Genomic DNA, 20,030 nt, shown 5'->3' on the forward strand with positions numbered 1-20,030 from the left:
GGATGCCGCAGCATTTCCCTCAGGTGTCACTCAGATCGTGGCGAAGGCCAAGAGAAATCCCTCTCTACTCGATGCTCCCCGAGGCTCAGCATGAGTTCACTTGTTCATAAGTAGAGGCGATACCTGCCCGATCAGGCTTCAATTTTGACGCCATATTCACTCATGACAATCCGCTTGCACATCAATGCTTTATTTGGCTCTTAAATACTGCTCATAATACTACCCACAATGTCTTCCACCTCATCAGCTGCTTCGAAGCAAAAGACTCGACAGGTGTGGACTCCAGAGGAGGACCATGTCCTTTCAGAAGCTGTCAGGGCTGGTAAGTCAAGTCTATCATTGCCCAATCACCCCGCCTTTGTCCTACCAGAGGTAGCTAACAGGCCTCCTCCCCACCGCAGAAACCCCAGCACACGGCCCTATCAGTTGGCACAAGGTCGCCTCTCATTTACCGGGTAGGAACAATAAAGATTGTCGCAAGAGATGGCACTATAGCATTATCAACACCATCCGGAAAGGCACGTGGACAAAAGACGAAGACCAGAAGCTCAAGGCCGCAGTGGAAGTGTATGGGGCACGCTGGAGCAAGATTGCAGAGGCAGTGGGCACTCGCAACGGGGATCAATGCTGGAAGCGGTGGTACGACTGTCTTGATCCCAGCATTGACAAAAGCCCGTGGACATCAGACGAGGTATGTCACGCCACGAGATGAGACACTTACCCTCAAGATTGTCTAACACAGTTTAATTTAACAGGACGCGAGACTCCTCCACCAAGTAAGCAAAAGTGGTCGAAACTGGAGCGAAATCGTGCACAAGCACTTCCCCAACCGCACCTCCCTGTCCGCCAAGAACCGATACAGCATCCTCCAGCGCAAGCAAGAAAACGTGTCCAAGTCTTCCTCCAAGAAGTCCGTTATCACATACTCCACAGCTTCAAGCCCAAGCCCAGGGCCCAGTCTCAACTACCTCAGCCCCCCTTCCATCGCATCCAGCAGCACCAGCACCCCAGAGCCAGAGTCGTACCCAGAATGGTTCGTCAACAGCGGCAACAGCCAGCCTTCCAATATGGACTTTGGCTCACTAGACCAGGGATACTCCCAACCTGGTGGGTGGTACCAAGGAGGGGCGATGAGCACATCCCACTCGCCAAGTCCTCAGCTGGGTGGTGCTGGGCTGGAATGGACCACCACTGGCTCGAGTGACACGACTTGGAGCTCACCTGATATGAGCATCATGCAGAGCTACTCGCCTGCTCCTCCAACCATGCTGCCGCAACAGTCGTTGGGTTTCCCGGAGCTGGATTATTCCCAGACTCGGCAACCACCTCAACAGCAGATGTATGAGCAGTTGTCTGCTGTCGATGGAAGTTTATCGGGGTATAACATGCTGGGAATTTACCAGACTGATGCGTTGGTGTATGAGCAGAGTGAGCAACCGGTGATGGGCTTTACTCAGCCGATTGGATATGGGGGTGGACAATGCTGGTGACGGACGTGGAATGTCTCGATAATGGAAAAATGTTCATTCTGTCCCTCTTGTAGCGACAGAGAAAAGCACAGGGTTGGTTGCATGGGTCTGGAGTTTTTGCATGCCTGGGTTGGGTTTTGGGTTTTCTATTTATCTTACTTTTAATACTATCTGTCGGAGAAACTCCATTGAATAGAGAAAAATGACAGTTCATAGGTATCCAAGATGAGATGGGTTTGTGATGTCGTGTCAACGAGTGAATTCATCGATGCCGAAGAATGACGGGGGAATGTGGAACATGCCCCCAAGGAACCATGGTGAGGCATGGGCGCTGAGACTTAATAGCAGAGTCGGTCTTTTTTCTTTGAGAGGTGTCTGGTTAGCGTTGAGGTCCATGACACGGAAATTCCCTCCGAGAGATTGAGGTAATAAAAAGAATGTTTGGTTTGCGAGCCTTGTTGTCCTGCTGGACAATCTTCAGCTGGAACAAGAACAATCTAATAGTATTGTTACTGAGCCACTAGCATGCATGACTGCGTAGATGGTCTGGGGTTAATTGGAAGGGAAATAGGGACTTTTAGATACTTGCTGTTAGTAGTTGGAGTTGGTGCTGCTTAACAGCTCTCGGATAAGGAGAATAGAGGGAGTGGGTTGGGCAAAAAAAGGAAAGTCGAAAACGTCAGAAGAACAAAAGAAATTCTCATCCATCTGAAGGATCCTCCCTGGAATCACTATGGTCCCCTTCAACCCCCAGATCGTACAATAATCCCACATGATAGCAATACTGAGCTTCCCCAGTCCTCAGCTCCTCCGAAGAGGAGGGTACGACTACAAACTAGCAGAACTAGCTAAGCGCCAGCTACACTAAAAAACTGGTTGGAACAGCATTGAATCGAACCCATAACTTCTACACTGCTGGAAGTCGACCCAGCAGACAGAAGGGATGAGAGAATGAACCTCTGGGAGCGGGAGCCTGACCAATTGGCTAAACCCTCTGGTTGTTTTGATGACATTGAGACTGCGGAAACTGATATAAATACCGGGGGCACGTCAACAAGGAAGGAGCGACCACATAGCGCATGATGTCATCGACCGTCGGCTGTCCACTGTATTTTCATTGTCCTAGCTGTCTGGCACGGCTCGCAAGATTTCCATGTGATTTGTTTGGCGTGTTTGTCATCATGACTGTGCTGCAGGCTACAATCATGGACTTGTCACGATTGCATTTTGGTTGAAATTGTTTGGTGATGATTGTAATATAAAATCCTGCCTCTCTTGGCCTATCTTCATTTAGGGTGTTCGACCGAAACTTTCTCTCATCCCTTAACCGACACAGCCTTCGTATCTCGGTCTGTTACTCGAAACAGAATTTACTTGCACATGACTGCCTATTTTATGATCTTGTTGTACCCAAATGACAGCCTTGGGCAAGCAATGTAAATGGTATATATCTTCGTGCAAATCGATTTTTTGGACTTCCTTTAGCAGAAGACAATGTTAAATTAAGATTGACCGTGCCGACAGGTGAAACACTGGGAGACGATGTGGATAGATGGGAGCTCAAAGGGATACAGGAGATGTAGATGGAAGTACAGCTGATTGATGGAGTATCAAGGCGAACTCTTTGACCTACACATATGATGCCAGCACTCCAGAGAAGCCTCTCGTCACCTGTGATATGAATCTCAAAACACTTGGGCGGTCACGAAGCACACGTCAGGGGAGGTAGGTGGCAGAATGGAGAGAGGCCTTTTTTTTCTGAAGTCTACTTGCTCCCTTGATGTTCTGCCTGTGGGAGCACTGGAGGAAGAAACAGAGCCCTTCCGTTGGCCAATGACGACAATCCGGAGAAGTAAGTCCACGATGAGGGGCAGGATAGTAAAAAAAGATTGAAGTTGTCGTGAACTTTCACACTTTCTTTCTATCTCATCCAAGCAGCCACTCGCGACTTTGCTTGCGCGCCCGCTTTCGATTTTTTTTTCCAAAACTTCGCGTTTGCTTGCGCTCTCTCTCGTCGTGCTCGGTTTTCTTTTTTCTTTTTTTTTTTTTTTTTTTTTTTTCTTTTTTTTTGAAAAAATCATGGCGAAATCTTCCGTTGCCGCTCGCCGTCGCCGCGCCGAAAGGCGCGAGCAAGCCAGTCGTTCCGCCGGCCCCTCAGCCGCTCGCGCGGCTGCTCATAAACGTCTCGCCGAGCTTCTCCCCAGAAATGGGATGGTTTACGGTAAGTATTTTGTTGCTTTCCATTAGTTTCCTCAGTTATCAATTCGACTTTTACCCATGTCAAAGGCTGTATCTTGAAGATCCTGGCAGCTCTTTTTTCTCGATCTATCACGACATTCAACCACCTTAGCAACCACAGAGGGTCTGTCAGCAATGACATCTCGCTCTCTCGACCTCTTTCTCCTGCCGGAAGTTCGCCAATTTAAGGACCGCTATATCCAAGCCACTCAAGGATTACGGATTTGTCAACCACAGGTCATATGCTAGACACCTGGCAAAGACAGGAGTCAGTCATGTGATCTCAATTTGACTTAATGGACCAGTCCAACTGCAAAAACCAACTTCAAAAATTCATCCCCCTTTCACCAAACTATCTATGGCGGCGTGACAGCGTTCACTGGTCCAATGGCTAACATGTGGTGGTTACAGCCAACAAAACTGTGTTGTTGAACCGCGCTGCTGCCGATAGCAAAGTGATCCGAGCGATCAAGAACAGCTGGGTATGTCTTTTCATTGTTTGAAAATCCAAAAAAAGAAAGAAGAAAACGAAGGAAAATAAGAAAAAAAGGAAATCACAACATCATCAACAAGGAATGTTTTGGCTAAACAAAACTTTGCGTTACAGGCTTCCAACCTCGAAGTCTCCGTGGTCAAGCTTAGCTTGACCAGATCCATCATGGACAAGGCCCTGGCCTCAATTTTTGCTGCGGCGACAGAAGTGACTCGGGAGATGATGGAGTCAGGGGAAATAAACGGAAACGTCGAAACAATGGCGTTTTTGAACAGGTTGAAGTTGCGTGTCGGAACGGTCCCGGTGGTTTTGGCTGGTGGCGGAACGAGCATGGGCGTGGGCACGTGGGCGAGACTGGTGCCGTCCGAGCTGTTCTGCAAGATCTTCATGGTCTTGCGGGCTGCTCGGCAGTGTTGGTTCGAGGCGCCTGAGGAGCCGTTTGCCGTGGAGGAGCATTGCGCCCTCGCGCACAACATTGACCGCTTCTTTGAAGTGGACATGTTGAACTGGGGGGACTTTGCGATGGTCCAGTTTTTGGTGCGGGCTGGGCTGGGTGATTTCGGTGTGGGTGTGGGAAGGGAGGATGACGACGAGGTCGTCGATATCTTTGTGGGGGATGAGGAGGGAGAGGGGGATGAGGTGGTGGATGAGGTGGGCGAGGAGGATGGTGGTGATGAGATGGAGATCGTCTATGTAAGTTCCCTGGAGTTTGATCCCTGGATTTTGACGTGATCAATTATACTAACTGAAAGCTACCAGTCAACTTCCAAACTGTTGAACTCTGGTCAGTTGGAGGAGGCGTTGGCTCGCCTTCGGGTGGATATCGGCCAGGCCGAGTTGCAGCTGGCCCTTGCCAGGCTACATTTCTGATTGCCTCTGCAGGTGCGGGGTGAGATTGGCTGAGGGCGGATGGAATGAGGACGGCCGTGTAGGATAGAGAACGGGATTGGTGAAATGTGAGGAAAGTGTAGGATAATTGAATGGATTCATGGCGTCTTCAGCCGGACGAAGCGGTATACCAAACGTTGATGAAGGCATCCTTGCGAGATGTCAATGACTGGACGACGTGATAGCCCAAAGCTTGTAACATGACATCTGTGGACTAATTACACGGTTGTCTGGCGATGAGACCCTCCCAGGGCCTCAGATGCACCAGATCGGTGCCACCACTCTGCACCTTGTCCAAACCATCGGCATAATTTCCCGCCACCCATTGGAGTCCCCATTTGGGACTTTCCCAGGTAGCCGAGTGCCCAGTGAAGTTGAGAACAACCACCCATTTCTCCCCAGAGTCAGCCACCCTAACGTACGAAAAGACGTCTGGATTTGTCTCGTCGATAAGTTCAAATCCGCCATGGACCAGAGCACCAGCATTCTCTTTCCGAAGCGTCACCAACCTCTGCCAGAAGTGGTACACGGACGAGGTAGCTTCCGGTTTTGTTTGTGCTGCTGCATTGACAACTGGATAATCGTCATTCACCCGCATCCAAGGGGTAACCTCTTCTGGACAAAAGCCACCGTTTGGACTGCTGTCCCATTGCATGGGGGTGCGACCGTTGTCCCGGGCTTTGGCTCGAAGAGCTCTCCGGGCTTTTTGAAGCTTTTCTTGGTCATTAGGATACATCTCATTTACCCTGAAGGAAGGTTAACGTTAGCAAGGCCTCTGACAAAATTTGAGGGGCTTGGATGAGAAACTTTTTCCAATAATTGACCGACTCAATATCCTTGTACTCCTCTGGTCCCCACGCAAGCGGGACATTTCTCATGCCCAGCTCCTCTCCCTGATAGACAAAAAGAGTTCCGCTTAGGGTGGTCTCCATCATTGCAAGCAACTTCGACCCATACTCTCTGTACTCATCGCTATCATCACAATAGTGCGATACAGACCGAGGCTGATCGTGATTCTCGCAGTAAAGCGAGTTCCAGCCACCGCCATCGATCATGATTCTTTGCCAGCGTGAGATAATCCGGCGCAAGTCGGAAACATCCCAATTGCCCACGGACATTCGAGCATCACCAGGGACATCTCCTCGCTCCGAATCGATATCGACCAGCTCAAAGTGGAAGACCATGTTCAGAAACCCGTCTTTCTGATGCACGATCTTGAGGAATTCTTTGTCATCATAGATGAAGGGCATTTCGCCCACTGTCATCTGATCGTACTTGTCAAGAACCTCGCGCCGCATTTCCCCAAGAAACTCGTGTAACCTTGGCCCATTGGCGAAGTGTTGGGTAGCCGGCTGGTACGGCTGACCAGGTATGACAACCTCGGCATCAGGAAAGCTTTGGTCCTTGGAGATGAGGTTGATCACGTCCATCCGAAAGCCGGCGACGCCCCGGTCTAGCCAGAAGCGCAAAATATCGTACACTGCAGCCCGGACGTCTGGGTTCTCCCAGTTGAGATCGGATTGCTGGGGCGTGAATGCGGCGAAGTAATACTCCTGGGTCGTCTCATCGAAAATCCATGCCGAATGCGCCTCTCCCAGAATTTGATTCCTTCAACACTGTGTCAACTACAATAAAGCGAATCAAAGAGAAGGGGAGCACATACCAGTTGTTGGGCGGCCTTGGCTTTCCTTCAACGTCATACTTGGGCTTCCTCCAGATATACCAGTCACGCTTTGGATTTGACTTGGACGAGCGAGATTCCAAAAACCACGGATGCTGATCAGAGGTGTGATTAACAACCAAATCCATCACCAATTTCATCCCACGACGGCCCAACTCCTGAATCAGTCGGTCAACATCTTCCAATGTGCCATACGGGGGATAAATCTTCTTGTAATCGGCGATATCATATCCATTGTCCACTTGAGGACTGTCATAGACTGCAATTATTTCCCAAATTAGCATTGTGATTTGTTGGGCCGAAATAGACGGTGCTCACTTGGAGAAAGCCAGACAACGTCGACTGTGCCACCTGTCAGCAAAATATGGTGAGAGAGAGCGGCAAAGGTGCAGAGCGTTCCATGCCTCCAAGATCTTTCAAGTAATCAAGCTTTTCGGTAACACCGTTGACATCACCCCTGCCATCGTTGTTGGTGTCATTGAAAGAAGCTGGATAGATCTGAAGGATGATGGTGTCAGTTCATTGTCAGTCATATCAGCTAGAAGGCCGTACTTGGTACACCACGGCCTCTTTCCACCACTGACGGTCAGTGTGGGATTTGCCGACGGACATCTTTGAGGCGCCCAAAAGACCGATTCCGACCCGAGAGTGTTTCAACATCAAGAATTGATCAACTCTGCAAAGACAGCAGGAACCCCTCGTTTCTGCCCAGCGTGACCGGCCCCACATTCGGACATTTTCTCGCCGCTGACACTCAAAGGACCCACGGAATATGCGGCCGGCGCCGGACGCTAGATCGATTTCGCCATTACCATCCGTGCCTCTAGATTTTGATCGAAAGAATTAGGCTGGATTTCCAAGGCGCAGGGATCGAGAACATTGAACATGCCAACGACAAAACGTGGGCGCGTGGGTGGGCAGCGCCTCTCCGAAAATACATGCAACAGGCCCAGGAACTCAGGGGCCTGCCAAGACCATCTCCAGATGGCACAGATATACGGCACAAACTCCCTTCAGCCAATCACCAACATTCCCGAAGCACAATGTTGGTGGCGTCCCTGCATTCAATCCGCGCTCCGTGAATCCAACTGCAAGACCTGCAACAACAATTATCAGTACAGCTTACAAGCCACATAGGTAGCCACATAGGTTTGGACTGGTTGAAGAGTTCCGGAAATAGGAAGATGGTCGATTCACTGCTGACTTGGAGCTCCAACATCCAACATGCTACGGATGGCACAGCGATGTGTGCTCTCACGTCCTAAGACATGGCCCAAGGCCACAGACCTTAAGACGACCACTTGGTCCTCCACAAAGCAGCCGAACTTTGTCCATCTGAAAGAACATCAGTGTCGCTCTAAGTCGGCTTAGTACAACACCATTGGACCCCACACCCATCCGCTGAGACAGCACCATCTACCTCGCCAGTGACACTGATCATGGGTGTACAGGAGCAGGCAAAGGGGGTGATAAAGCCAGGAGGTTGCCTTCCGGTTCCACATGACGACCTGTTACACTTCAGTCGCTGTCTCAAGTACGATGAGAGAGAGAAATACGTCCAAAATGCCCCCGAACACCTCCGCAGCCAGGTGGGGCATTTGCTGTCCCGGGTTGAGCATGTCAGGTCCGAGATCGACGCCCGGCCCGATGGAGAGTTCTGGACTTCCAGGTTAGCCGACCACATATCCGACTTCAGATCAAAGCCCCAGCCAAAGAAGACGGAGCGGTCGCCGCTAGCCGCTACTCTTTCCCGACTACACATCGCTAGCCGGACCAACCTCAGCCGAACAAGTCGTCTTGACGTTCCAGAAATCCGCCTTGGTGGCAAGACTTTATCGACACCCAATATCGCCGAGGTCCTTTCAGCCAACCCATCCCCAACATTTCAGGACATCAAGGACCACCCATACAAAGGCCTCCAGGCCGGTGCTGTCTACTACAAAGATGGTAATCCCTACACTCATCCCAAGCTGGAAGGCAGTTTCCCAAACCAAACAACCCCGTTGGACGATTTACTCTCAAACAAGGGTGATAAGAGCTTGCTCAAAGAATCTTGTGAAGAAGGCATGTTGAGATGGTTTCACATTCCGTCCAATAACATGGCCTGGGTAGAAGTAAGTTACCTTGCATAGAAAGATATTCAGTGCACAGCTAACAACAATCAGGAAGCGATAGCCCGCCATTACAATGAAGAACGCCCACCAAGAGAGGACCTGTTTGGGAAGCCAAAGGTCAAGTCCAAGACACATGAGATTCTTCGACGGGTCGGATGGCGAGGTCACTCTCGGGAGGGCGTTGATCCTAACAGCCCACCCCACACCCGCCAACTGAACCCCGGTTGTGAGGTGATCAAAAGCGGTCACGAAAACAACCCTAACGCCATGTGCCTCTTTGTATGTCGATGCAATTCATGTCACACAAATAGTACTTCAACTGACATATCACACAGGCCCCTTACCTCCACTGGGAGACAGCATTGGGATTGGAAAGACAAAACAAGTCCATCGAGAGAACCACCAGATCTGCAATTTTACAACATGCGTCAGGCATGCAAGTCCAGGATCGGGTTGAAGATACCTTTCACCAAGAGCTTCAGGTCCACCAAGTCAACAATACTTCCCTCTCTTCCCTTGCCCGCGAGGCCATCGTCTCATCCACGAACCACTTTCGTTCCATGACGATGCGGGCTACTACTAGACGAGGTGTTGTTGGAAGGATCTTGTTTTGTGCCGCCAGAATCGCAAAGCTGATGGTGTCTTATGAGGATGATGAACTCGTCAGCAAGTACCTTTATGCTAATCCCCCGTTGCATCCCCGACGGACATTGCATCAGTCTCTAAATGAGTATTCCAACTTTCTGAGGGATACTGAACGCTTGGACAAGGATCAGATTGTGTACAGGGCAACAGCTGGGCTCAAAGACCCGACTCGCCAGCAGTGCAGCAAGTTTTGCCAGTGCTCTGACTGTACGAGTGCACGGGCAACTGTGCCTCGCTTTTTGATGGTGGACCAGCTGTGGGTATTTGTCTTGGATGAGAGTGAGTATTCGAGAAGCTTGCATGATGACTTTGCTAACCCATGATAGATACTGTCATCACAAGCTTTCCACAACGCTGGGGATCTTACTTCACAAGCGATCCGTCAGGAATCCACTCTCGAGTAATAAAGCAGCTTGAAAGAGAGCGAGACGGGGTCAGCAGTTCATATGATCTGGTTCTCAAGATCTTCAACGTCTGCAGCAGGGTGTTTTACGAGAATATCAAGTTTGCGGACAGACAGCCCATGCTCAATTACATCTTTTCCGATTCGATCAACTTTGTGGTAAGATTTTCCAGTTGCTCTGAAACGAGACGCAAGCTTACACCTGGCTCAGACCACAAGAGAATTGGCCGCCCGTCAAGAGCTCTCCCAGCTTGCTCAGACGATCCTAGCAGCTTACCGTTCCCCTGACAAGACTCAAATCGCCGAAGCCCACAAGGCAGTCATGAACATCAACCCCGAGGCCGGCCTCCTTCGGCAAGTAGACAACATTCTCAGCGACCTGAGCATCATCCGCCAGATCAAGATCGTCCAGCAAGAAGTCCTCAAGCAGTACCACGTCAACGTTGCCCGGGTCCTAGTTCCCAACTATGCCCTCCGTGCCGGTTTCGAGCCGCATACACCCGGTCTCAAGGAGGTAAAGCGCATGCAAGAAAGCCTCCGTGACGACCAAGATGTCTCGGAAGAGACCAAGTCAGCGGCAAGCTGGACGCTCTCCTGTGCCGATGACTCGGAGATGTTCCTCGCGGACCAGTACAGGCAGATTGACCGTTTGTACAGAGCAGCGGAACACTGCCAAAGGAGACTGGAGGAGCTGCTAGAGACGAAAAACAAGTACGCCGGTATTGTCGGGGCGTGGGAAGCGGTAGCCAACAGCATCGAGCAAAGCAACCAGGGCAAGTCTATCATGCTGTTCTCAGTACTGAGTATTATTTTCGTAAGTTCTTACCGTCACCCTTACCTCCATTATCATACCGGCTGACAATGCACCTAGCTCCCCCTCTCTTTCATTACCAGCATCTTCGGCATGAATATCCAAGACTACCGCATCGGTCTCGGCACCCTCGCACAGGAACTCTACTATGTTTGTAAGTGATTCCCTCCCTCTCTTCTTATCCCACCATCCCTAACATCCAAACTAGTCGGGGTCTCAATAATCGTAATCTTCATCTCCCTCCTCCTCGCCTTTGACAAGTTCTCCCTCGCACTCCTCCTCTACTGCATCAAGGTTCCCACCAAGTGGGTCATGACTCGGATTGCGCTCCTCCAACCGGCCTCGTTTGGCACCAGGACGAGAAATTACCGCAAGCTCAACGAGAAGCGGGTGAGGAAGATCCAGCAGATGGAAGAGGAGATCCAGCGGGCGAGGCTGGTGAGGGATACCAAGGAGTTTTGGCGGACGATCGAGGCGGAGCAGGCGAGGAGGCGGGCTGGGTTGGGGCCACAGGGGGGAAAGAGGGTGGATAGTGACAAGTTTGTTGTTTAAGTGTGGAAAAAAGCTGTATCATGGTGTATACGTGATGTTTTAACACCGGAATCTGGACATAATTCGCCACGTGACTTCTCGCCGCTCTATCTGACTTGAATTAGGCGGAGCTCAGGACCGGCTCATCTTTGGCTCCAGCCCGCTCACCTCGCTCAGGGATTGCTCAAGGTCTGCTCACTTCGCTCAGGGACTGCTCAGGGTCTGCTTACCTCGCTGAGGGACTGCTTAGATTAAGGTTTGCTCACCGTGCTCAGGACTGCTCTAGATTGCTCATAGTCTGCTCGCCCTACTAATGGTTCCCTCATTTACTACTGATGGTACTCTTACAAGCCTATTCTATAACGCTAGTCTAGGGATCTTTTAAAAGTGTTCTCTCGCAAGAAATTCGTGCTCTAGCAGCTTGATTTCGCATCTCGAATATCAAACCTATCACATTTACCAACCCAACCCGATGTCTCTAACAGCATACAGAATGTATAGTCAAGATACGTTACGTCTAGTCTATTCTAAAACTACCGCAAGTAATTTTCTCTATAGGCTGCAGCCTTAGGCGCGTAACATTACAAGTCGGAGATCTTTGCCTTTCCAAGATACTAGAGCAGTTCTCGGAAGTAGAAACACGCATATACCTAGAGCCGTGTTTAGAAGTCACTCAACTCTGCAGATATTAAGAATTATAACAAGGAGCCAGAAACGGCTTCTAGTTATAGTATACAGACCCTGTCTATTGGTTTGGGGTGCGGCCACAGGCGTGAGGCTATGAGTAAGGAAGTGGGGGTCTCTGGGGGTTCAGCGGTCATGTATATAAGCGGTCTGCTTCTGACATTCTATTTTAGACAGGACATCGACTTTTATTTTCTTCATATTTTGTGCCGTGCACGCGTGTAGGCAATTCCGGCTCTCTGATCAGGCCAATCCGGTGCTTATTATGTGGCCTGCGAGCCCATAGTGTCTTTTCTTTGTCCTGCGTGAAGTGCGGCCTGCGAGCGAGCCACTGTCACGCAGGTGTGGTCATTCAGGGACCTGTTGATGGTATATTTGTGGTGTTGTGGTTGTTTTTGTGTGTTTTCTCACCATTTCACTATAGTTCTATACTTAATTATTATTTTTATCCTTAAACCAGAGTTATAATACGATACTTCCCATCCTAAATTAACGTCCTAACAGCCTAATTTATTTCTTCTAATAATCTTTTTCTTTACTATACCTTTTATTATATCTAACCGTGGCCAAAAATCAAGTCATCGCCAATTAAACTGAATACAGTATCAATTTCCACACTAACTAACTACCAAACTAGCCATTACACGTCACCTTCTATCGCTTGCCGGGCCTTGGCACTGGGCTTCGCCACCCGACCTGTACGTGTTCTAGTAAGTGCCGTTGAACTGGGCTCAGTTGAACTGGGCGCAGGTGTACTGGCCGGCGTACTGCTTGCAGCTGCTGGTTCCCGCTGTGTGGCCCTGGGGTACCCGTTGCCTGGCACCACCTCTGGCACCACCTCTGTTGCCCCTGGAGCCCCTGGATTTCTGGTTCGCCCTGGCAACGGCTTGTTCAACAGTGCCCAAACCGTTCACTGTGGCTGGCCGAGATACAGTTGTATTTGCAGTATCTGCTGCATCATCGCCTTCCAGATCTGCAGCTTCCCACTGGGACGCTGTTCGCCTTAAACTTTGCCGCAGACCTGTCGTACTGGGAAGTTGAGGGTTGGTTCTTTGTATGCATGGGGGTGAAGGGGTAGGTGTTGGTTGGACCTGAAGGCCCAGTGGCACTGTTGACCTGGGTGCGGTGGCATCAGGGGCAAAGGCATCAGAGCCCCTGGGTCTGCCCCTGAGCACCGTCACACGGTCAAAATCCTGGTACTGCAAATACCGGTCCTCGTCAACTAACGACCTTTCCAACCACCAAAAGGATGGAAATCCTTGAGCTCAAGGACCTGGTTGTTCTTCTGTACTTGGTGAATCAAGTGAAGACAGGGAAGTCCCTTATTGGCAGTGAATCTACCTGTACAAGCAGGGATCTCGTCGGGTTCGGGATTGCGGGCAGACACCTTGTACTTCTGAAGCTGGCGACAGTGTTGTACTACACTGTCAAGTGGTTTCCAGGCAATTCTTGTAGGGGTTTCGCCCAGAAGCTTCATACCCATGAAATCCCTCCGCAAGTGGTCCTTTTCAAAGCGCCTGGCTTCATTCACATTCTTCTCCATGACGGCTACCATATCAAAAGTACGATCAAAAACATCCTTGACCGTGCTCCTCCCAGTGACAACGAAGCTCTTGAGCATGCGGTTCGAGGACTCCACGGGGGAGGTTGTTCGTTGACCGAGGGTGAGGTGTTGAGATGTGTAAGCAGTGGCCCATTGCCGGATGACTGGGAGGTAGGTGGATTTCTGGTGGTTTCACGGCGTGGAAGATGAAGAAGAAAAGGTCGTTGCAAAGTGGTGGTTTGGTTTGAAAGCAAAGGTTTGGTTGCAGGTGGGTTTGACTGCGAAAAAGGTGTATTGCAGTGTATTGCACGTAAAAGAAAAAGAATTGGCCAGGGTTAGGGGTTTGTACGGGAAGAAAAGTGGGCGGGGGGTCCGGGAAGTGAAACTGGGGGGTCCGAAAAGTATTGCTCTTTCGCTTTGCAACCTTGCCTTGGCGAGCAATAGTGTCAAGCAGCAACTCCACAGTAGTTAGCAAAGGGCGAGCATTACTACAATCCCGGACTCTTTTGCTTGTATTACAAATACGTCTGAGCTCCCAATTGATGTGCGGGCATCGTATCCTGCATCTCTAGTGTATATAGAGGTTCCTCTACAGCCCTTAACGGCCCCCAATAGCGAAGACTAGATGAAGCTTTAGTTCCGAAGGTCATTGTTTGTTAGCCCAAAGATGACCTTATGTCATAGCAGCAGGCTTTCCGATATGTGACGTTTGCTTGCCGTCGGGGAATGATAAGCAGAAGTTAATGCCTTTGCTGTTGAGCGTGGGCTTTCAACTGCGCGATTCGAGCAAGATGCGATCATACTATTCAACGAGTGTATTGTTTGTATCTGAATCTCTCTAGTGACCACGTCCTGCTACCCAGTTTGAACCACCCAGATTGAGAGCTCTACTCCTTATACGGAGGCTCATCCCTCCTTATCTGGGGAATCCGATAGGTAAGGAATTTAGGAAGGGCCTTCATTGGTACCTCGCCGCAGCCTACTTTTCCATCCTCCCAGAAAAAGGTGTTTAAGAGCGTGCCGAGAATAACGGCATCCTGGACGAGACCGATATTCTTCTCCAACATCTCACGAGTCTTCTGGGGCATCCCAGCAAAAAGCTCCTTCCAAAAGGCTCGCTCAGCAACCTCGAACTCGTCCGGCATCCAAAACTCGCCCCCCGTATATTCGCCAGCCAGGGTGTGAATGCGGCCAAGACCCACAGCAAAGGGTTTCGGCGTCGACAACTCCCAGTCGATCAGGCCGGTAACTTCACAAGTTTCGTCGATCAGGATGTTGACGTCGTTGAGGTCGTAGTGCGAGACCCAAAGCGGCAGCTTGCTAATCTCGTTCAGCTTGCCAAGAAATCCTTGTAGCAAGGGCCGGTATGCTGCGACTTCATCCAATGGGCTGGCCAGTATGGCCTCAAGATGCGGCCAGATTTTGGTTGACACAGCCTCGCCACTGCTGTCGGCAAGCCAGCCCTTGGAGAGCACGCGCCCGAGCGACTGTTGACGGCAATACGGCCTTCAGCGCCCTTGCCGGCGACGCCGTGGATCCATATCTTTCCCGGCAGACGCTCGAGGGAGTAAACCCAGACGCCCTCGTTCTCCAGCTCTTCGTCTTTGAGAGCCACAGCATCGGGGACGACTTGGCCCAGGGCGCCTTTGGCTACCCTGAAGGCGTCGAGATCCAGTTTCTCGGTTCGGAATTGGATGACCACTTCGCGTTTGTCAGTCAGCGTTACAAAGAAGGTCCGGCTGAACATCCCCTGCATTGGCGGCCTGTCGACGCGCGTGGAGGCGCTTCCAAAATGCTCTGACACTAGATTCTTGATACGCTTGACTTGTTTCGTTGGCGTGTTGAGCAACTTGGGGAGGTCATTGTCGGAGGTAATGGGAGGAATGATGTAAAATAGAGTGTTTGGCGTGCAAAGCGTAGCTGTAGTTGGGCAGGTTGAAGTTGCGGTTGACCGAATGTCGAGATTTTAGGAGCGGCCTTTGCTTTCCCCAATTGTTTGCAGGTAACCCCCCAAACGCGGTGCCAGATCGGGGGAGAGAGCCAAAAATGCCGTAAGAGCAAACCTGTCAATCGGATCAATCCGCACCCAGTAGCGGTCACGTCGCGCCAACAGGCCGTTGCACAACTTCCCTTTCGGTAAGTTAATCTGCGTGTTGGTTTCAGACATCAATACATGGGCTGCATCAGACCCAGTGCAACTGCTATCAAGCGGATGTTCGTACTGTTCGAAGGCTGGAAATTCGAGCGTGATTATCGTTCGTCACACTGTCAGTGACCATGAAGGCGCATAGTATTGAGGGGTAACTGCACGTCGTAGGCCAATGGATCAAAATAAGGCAGCCAACAATGTCATGGTAGTTATTAGAAGAAAATTCTTGGTCTGGCAGGAAGTAGACTAGTAACGGAAGACTCTTGCCTATCTGCACACAAGCCAGCCCTAGGTAGAAATATATATATATATACAGAGTAATCTCAAAATATAGTATATCGGTATCTTCTTAATCCAGAGAGATATAGATCATGGCGTTTGCCTCAGATTGTAGATAGCTTCTTTCTCTTCATGGACTTCTCGAGGCCATTGAAGATTATTGTGAATATTCTCAGTTACGCCCTCCGGGCCAGTGCTTGGTTCTAGTCTCTACTGTGTGAAGCTCGTTGAGCCTGCCCCACAACAGACCCTTGTTACACATGAAGACAAGTTGCAGCGATACGTAGATACCTGGTAATGAAGAACCGCACTGATAAAGCCTCCCGAGACTGAGAATCCTGGGTTCTCGACAAATCAGCTGCAAGAACGGCCAACAAGATCTACTGGTATCAATATCCTCGTTTAATTGTCGAATTAAAATACGTCAAAAAGCAAGTCGTGATGACTTGCCACGCTGGAAACGCTGGTTGTAACCTCATACGTCGACTTTACCGCGCAGTACGCTGACGGCTCAGTCCCGGGTATCATCCAGCTCAAGTGCACCACGACACGCAGCAACACACACTACAACGTCACTTGCAGCACGACTCGCAATGGTAGTCACCTGGGACATGCTCCGAGCCCGTTTCCGGAGGCCCCGGCGGACTCTGTGCTCACCATTAACGGTACGCCTGTGGAGGAGGGAACTAAATCGCATGCCATCATCTCCCACGCCCTGAAGATGGTTGACTTCGTGTACTAGTCCATCTTCTGACGTATTGATCACTCGAGGTCAAGATGTTGTTCTTGAAATCCAGTTTCGTCTGGATTTCTGTTCAACTCCATTTGACAATCTAACTGGCATCGGGTTTCAGACATTAGCTACCGCTATCCTTGGAAGTCTACCACAAGGTTGTTTCCTTAGCCTTTCTTAAGTAGTTTAGCTGAATATTTCATTATAAACTAGTATAAAGATACCGGTACTGTGACGCGACGCAACTGCTGTCCACTAGTATATAACTACAAGCTGGATTGTAAGAGTTCGATCTTACACTTCTGACACCCTTTTGAGTAGTTTGCGCAGTGGTATTGTGGGTCATTGTGTCATTTCTTACTCTCTTCCGCTCTGAGCAATCCTGTCCCAAGCTGGGTGTTTTCCACCGCAGGCGGGGCACCTGCAGGGTATGCGGCTGGTGTGAATAGGGCACTGTGCCTCACCCTCCTTGCCTCCCACTCCATTTGCATTTGTGCCACACCTCGGACATAGAGGGTCTTTTCTGCAACGGTAGCTGATGTGGCCCCATTTCCAACACCTGTAGCACTGGGTGGGACGCAGTGGGGCCCAGTATGGCTCGCAGTTGAATATCTGAGCCCTGAATACCACTCCCGAATCGCAAGCCTGCTTGGCTTCTGTTTGGTTGGTGAGGATGACGAAGATTGATACCCATTGTAGAGTTTGGTCTTTCGGGTATTGAAATTTGACCCTTTCGATCGACTTGAGTCCTAGTTCCTGGCCGAATTCCAATTCTGTGGTTCCTTGGATATTTGATTTATAGACTCCTTTGACCAATATGGCAAAGGTTCTTCGAGCTTCTTTCGCCTGTTCTCCGAATGCTTGTTGTATCCATCCTTTATTCGAAGAGTGCCAGTCTCTGGTGGCTGGATCTGCAAACATGATTACCGTATCACCGCTGGGCAGCTTTCGGGCAGCTACTGCTCCCTTCCCACTGGAGGCTTGGTTGATGGCTTGTACGGCTTCGAGGGCATTGCGCTTGGCCAGGTCGGATGGTATGTCGTTTCCTTTGATCAGAATCTCCCGGCTTAGTCTGGCAGGAATTACTTTGGCTGGTTGGTTCGGTGCTGGGGTAGTTACTCCCTTTGCAATATCGGCCCAGGTGCGAGTAGGTTGAGTAAGTCTCGTTGGTTGGGTTTCGCGGAGTGCTGCTCTTACTTCCTTGGCGACTATTTTTCGGAGGTTGAGCAAGGAGGGAGTTTGGTCGATTCCGGTAGAGGTTGCTGCTGCTGTAGTAGCCTGTCGGTAGGCATCCTGAATCTCTTTGGCTAAGCTTTGAGCTTTGTCCTTGTTCTCCGTCGGTATAAGGGTGAGGAGGTTGTTAATTAGGGTATTGAAGGTCTGGTTGGTTGGGTAGTTTCTGGAGCTGTGGTTGGTCTGAGCTTGTTGGGTGACTGGGGGAGTTTCTTCGGTTCTGTCCGCTACGTTGGCTTGCTCTCTGGGAAAGCTGGCTGATAAAAACATCGGGCATTTCGATATCAGGCCTGTGGGCGTCCATTGAGGCAGTTGAGAGTAGTTGGTAAGGATGTATGTGGCTGGTAAAGCTAGGGGGTGGCTGAGAGTGTTTGGTGGTGCGTGCTGCCTGGGTTCGCTTATCGATAAGGTCAGCAGCACGGACCTGTTGTCGACGCGGAGGAGGAGCGGTTGGCGACGCGGTGTTGAGCTTGAATTCTGAACCTTTTTTGCAGCCCCGCGACGGCCGCCGCGGGGCTAGAGTTGGTATCTTTCGATGGAACTTTTCGAGAGGATTTGATTAATGTAGGTTGCAGCTGTTTTTCCGGCCCCGCTGGCGAGCACTTCCAGTACAACAGTATTTATATTCACTACTAATAAAATATATCTCTGCAACCTGCAACCTAGTCCAACCCTACTGCCAGTTGTCCCGATGCTAGATCCTCTCTGCCACCAACGCATGTGCTCACCTGTGACAAATCATCCTTAGTCCCAACGTGTCAGATTACCCACAACGAAAGTGCCAGAAAAGAAGGGTACGGATTGGTTGTCAGAACAGGGCCTGAAAGTGATGCCTGGCAACGATCTGAGTCCATGGCCTCCAGCTATTATTAGTTGACCAAAATTAGACTGAAGGACCAGCCTAGACTGAAGGAACAGCTGAGCCGCTGAAAGGATAAGCTATGCGTCCAACTAAAGGTCTATAAGGGAGAGAGGTTCAGCCTCGATCACAGGAAGAACACAGAATACACAATCAATATTGGACAAGTGTGTGTGCAAGTGATCAAATCCAACACAACGCAAAGCCGTTTCTGGCTCAACTAACAGAAGGGATGCCGGATATGATCCTTGCAATACTACATCTGCCCTTGTCAGATTGCAAGGTAGCCTTGCAAAGCCAAGCTCCCGGTTTGGCATGGTGTTCCTTGCAAGGAGTCTAGGCGCCAAAAATGACTCTGTGTGTAGTTGGCTAGGAGCTAGTTTTGGAGGTGGATGACGTCCACCTGTAGTTTAAGATCGTGCTCTCAGAGCTGCTTCGAGAGCTAAACCATACTGTAAGAATCTGGAAGCGTGGTTTCATCCACAGTACAGACTTGTTGTGTATAATTAAAAGCCATTTATGGCTTCAATAGAGGCAGCGATTCCCTATGTTGCCTAGGTCAAAACGCAGAAGCTGTTATGGCTCCAGCAAAGGCTGATCATTACTGCCTACACAGGCAAAATGAAAAAAAGCCGTTTCTGTAATAGGCTAAGGTAGTGTATTGCAACTAGCTATGCCTTCGCTACGAAGACGCGAAACATGAGAAAGAAAGAAGAGAAATAAGACCTCGCGGGCGAGTACTCTCTAGATACATATGATTGTCTTGGTCCGAGCAGAGGGAGGTGAAAGGTTCCAGAGGTGTCAGTGCGTTACTGACGTTGGCTGGCGCTTGCGCAACACACGAAGTGGAATAGGTTCATCAGGGGTTGTCGGTGGGACTACTCCTCACCACTCCCGGGGCTCAGCCAGTTACAGTTTCTGGCTTTACCAGAGGCTGGGACTTCATGTCATGATCCTAGGGCTGCCTTAGGCTAAATGATTCGCACATAGAAGCTGTTTCTGTCTCTGCAAAGGCAGATATCCTTGTTTTGGAAACAATTCAAGTTTTCGGTGATCCCGGATGCAGGAACGATATTTGGAGGGAGACAACTTGCCTGATTTGGACTAACTTAGAAACTGTTCCTGGAGTGGATGCTACGCCGTATGAGATGTTTCTGACTCTAATACAGACATAACTTTTACACTTATCCTAAAGGGAATAACTATTAGTGCAGCTAGGGTTATTTTCTAGCAACTTCTACCAAAAGCCCCCTGCAGCGCTAACAACAATTACCGTG

General features: G+C 50.1%; 5 protein-coding genes across 5 annotated transcripts; 3 read left to right on the plus strand and 2 right to left on the minus strand.

Moving 5' to 3' along the window:
- Window positions 1-228: 228 nt before the first annotated feature.
- QC762_116130 (uncharacterized protein) lies at window positions 229-1,732 on the plus strand (the record flags this gene model as incomplete). The annotated part of the gene is made up of 3 exons (XM_062886030.1): window positions 229-322; window positions 402-691; window positions 756-1,732. 3 exons carry the CDS (start codon window positions 229-231, stop codon window positions 1,488-1,490), a joined length of 1,119 nt encoding a protein of 372 aa, XP_062749066.1. The 3' UTR covers window positions 1,491-1,732.
- Window positions 1,733-3,755: 2,023 nt separating this feature from the next.
- On the plus strand, window positions 3,756-5,171 carry QC762_116135 (uncharacterized protein). The gene is made up of 3 exons (XM_062886031.1): window positions 3,756-4,189; window positions 4,315-4,893; window positions 4,960-5,171. The coding sequence occupies exons 2-3, from the start codon at window positions 4,366-4,368 to the stop codon at window positions 5,068-5,070; spliced, it is 639 nt and encodes a 212-aa protein (XP_062749067.1). The 5' UTR covers window positions 3,756-4,189; window positions 4,315-4,365; the 3' UTR covers window positions 5,071-5,171.
- Window positions 5,167-7,702, minus strand: QC762_116140 (uncharacterized protein). The gene is made up of 6 exons (XM_062886032.1): window positions 7,322-7,702; window positions 7,174-7,267; window positions 7,088-7,111; window positions 6,752-7,028; window positions 5,917-6,696; window positions 5,167-5,834 (listed from the first exon to the last, which is right to left on the minus strand). The coding sequence occupies exons 1-6, from the start codon at window positions 7,496-7,498 to the stop codon at window positions 5,303-5,305; spliced, it is 1,884 nt and encodes a 627-aa protein (XP_062749068.1). The 5' UTR covers window positions 7,499-7,702; the 3' UTR covers window positions 5,167-5,302.
- Window positions 7,622-11,368, plus strand: QC762_116150 (uncharacterized protein). The gene is made up of 7 exons (XM_062886033.1): window positions 7,622-8,883; window positions 8,935-9,162; window positions 9,219-9,807; window positions 9,855-10,090; window positions 10,143-10,745; window positions 10,803-10,896; window positions 10,951-11,368. The coding sequence occupies exons 1-7, from the start codon at window positions 8,209-8,211 to the stop codon at window positions 11,292-11,294; spliced, it is 2,769 nt and encodes a 922-aa protein (XP_062749069.1). The 5' UTR covers window positions 7,622-8,208; the 3' UTR covers window positions 11,295-11,368.
- Window positions 11,369-14,387: 3,019 nt separating this feature from the next.
- QC762_0015520 (uncharacterized protein) lies at window positions 14,388-18,164 on the minus strand (the record flags this gene model as incomplete). The annotated part of the gene is made up of 3 exons (XM_062883014.1): window positions 14,388-14,943; window positions 14,976-15,420; window positions 17,636-18,164. 3 exons carry the CDS (start codon window positions 18,162-18,164, stop codon window positions 14,388-14,390), a joined length of 1,530 nt encoding a protein of 509 aa, XP_062749070.1.
- Between the last annotated feature and the right edge of the window lie 1,866 nt (window positions 18,165-20,030).

Source organism: Podospora pseudocomata, assembly GCF_035222375.1.
Source record: "Podospora pseudocomata strain CBS 415.72m chromosome 1 map unlocalized CBS415.72m_1, whole genome shotgun sequence".
Lineage (NCBI taxonomy): Eukaryota > Fungi > Ascomycota > Sordariomycetes > Sordariales > Podosporaceae > Podospora > Podospora pseudocomata.

What these genes read in the sequence shown, in the direction of transcription:
- QC762_116135 (XM_062886031.1), top strand. Translation starts at nt 4,366, where the DNA reads ATGGACAAGGCCCTGGCCTCAATTTTTGCTGCGGCGACAGAAGTGACT. An exon ending in ATGAGATGGAGATCGTCTAT is followed by an intron (nt 4,894 to 4,959) that starts GTAAGTTCCCTG and finishes GAAAGCTACCAG; the next exon opens with TCAACTTCCAAACTGTTGAA.
- QC762_116140 (XM_062886032.1), bottom strand. Translation starts at nt 7,498, where the DNA reads ATGTGGGGCCGGTCACGCTGGGCAGAAACGAGGGGTTCCTGCTGTCTT. An exon ending in CGTTGTCTGGCTTTCTCCAA is followed by an intron (nt 7,029 to 7,087) that starts GTGAGCACCGTC and finishes AAATAATTGCAG; the next exon opens with TCTATGACAGTCCTCAAGTG. An exon ending in CCAAGGCCGCCCAACAACTG is followed by an intron (nt 6,697 to 6,751) that starts GTATGTGCTCCC and finishes ACAGTGTTGAAG; the next exon opens with GAATCAAATTCTGGGAGAGG.
- QC762_116150 (XM_062886033.1), top strand. Translation starts at nt 8,209, where the DNA reads ATGGGTGTACAGGAGCAGGCAAAGGGGGTGATAAAGCCAGGAGGTTGC. An exon ending in ATAACATGGCCTGGGTAGAA is followed by an intron (nt 8,884 to 8,934) that starts GTAAGTTACCTT and finishes AACAACAATCAG; the next exon opens with GAAGCGATAGCCCGCCATTA. An exon ending in CCGATTCGATCAACTTTGTG is followed by an intron (nt 10,091 to 10,142) that starts GTAAGATTTTCC and finishes CACCTGGCTCAG; the next exon opens with ACCACAAGAGAATTGGCCGC.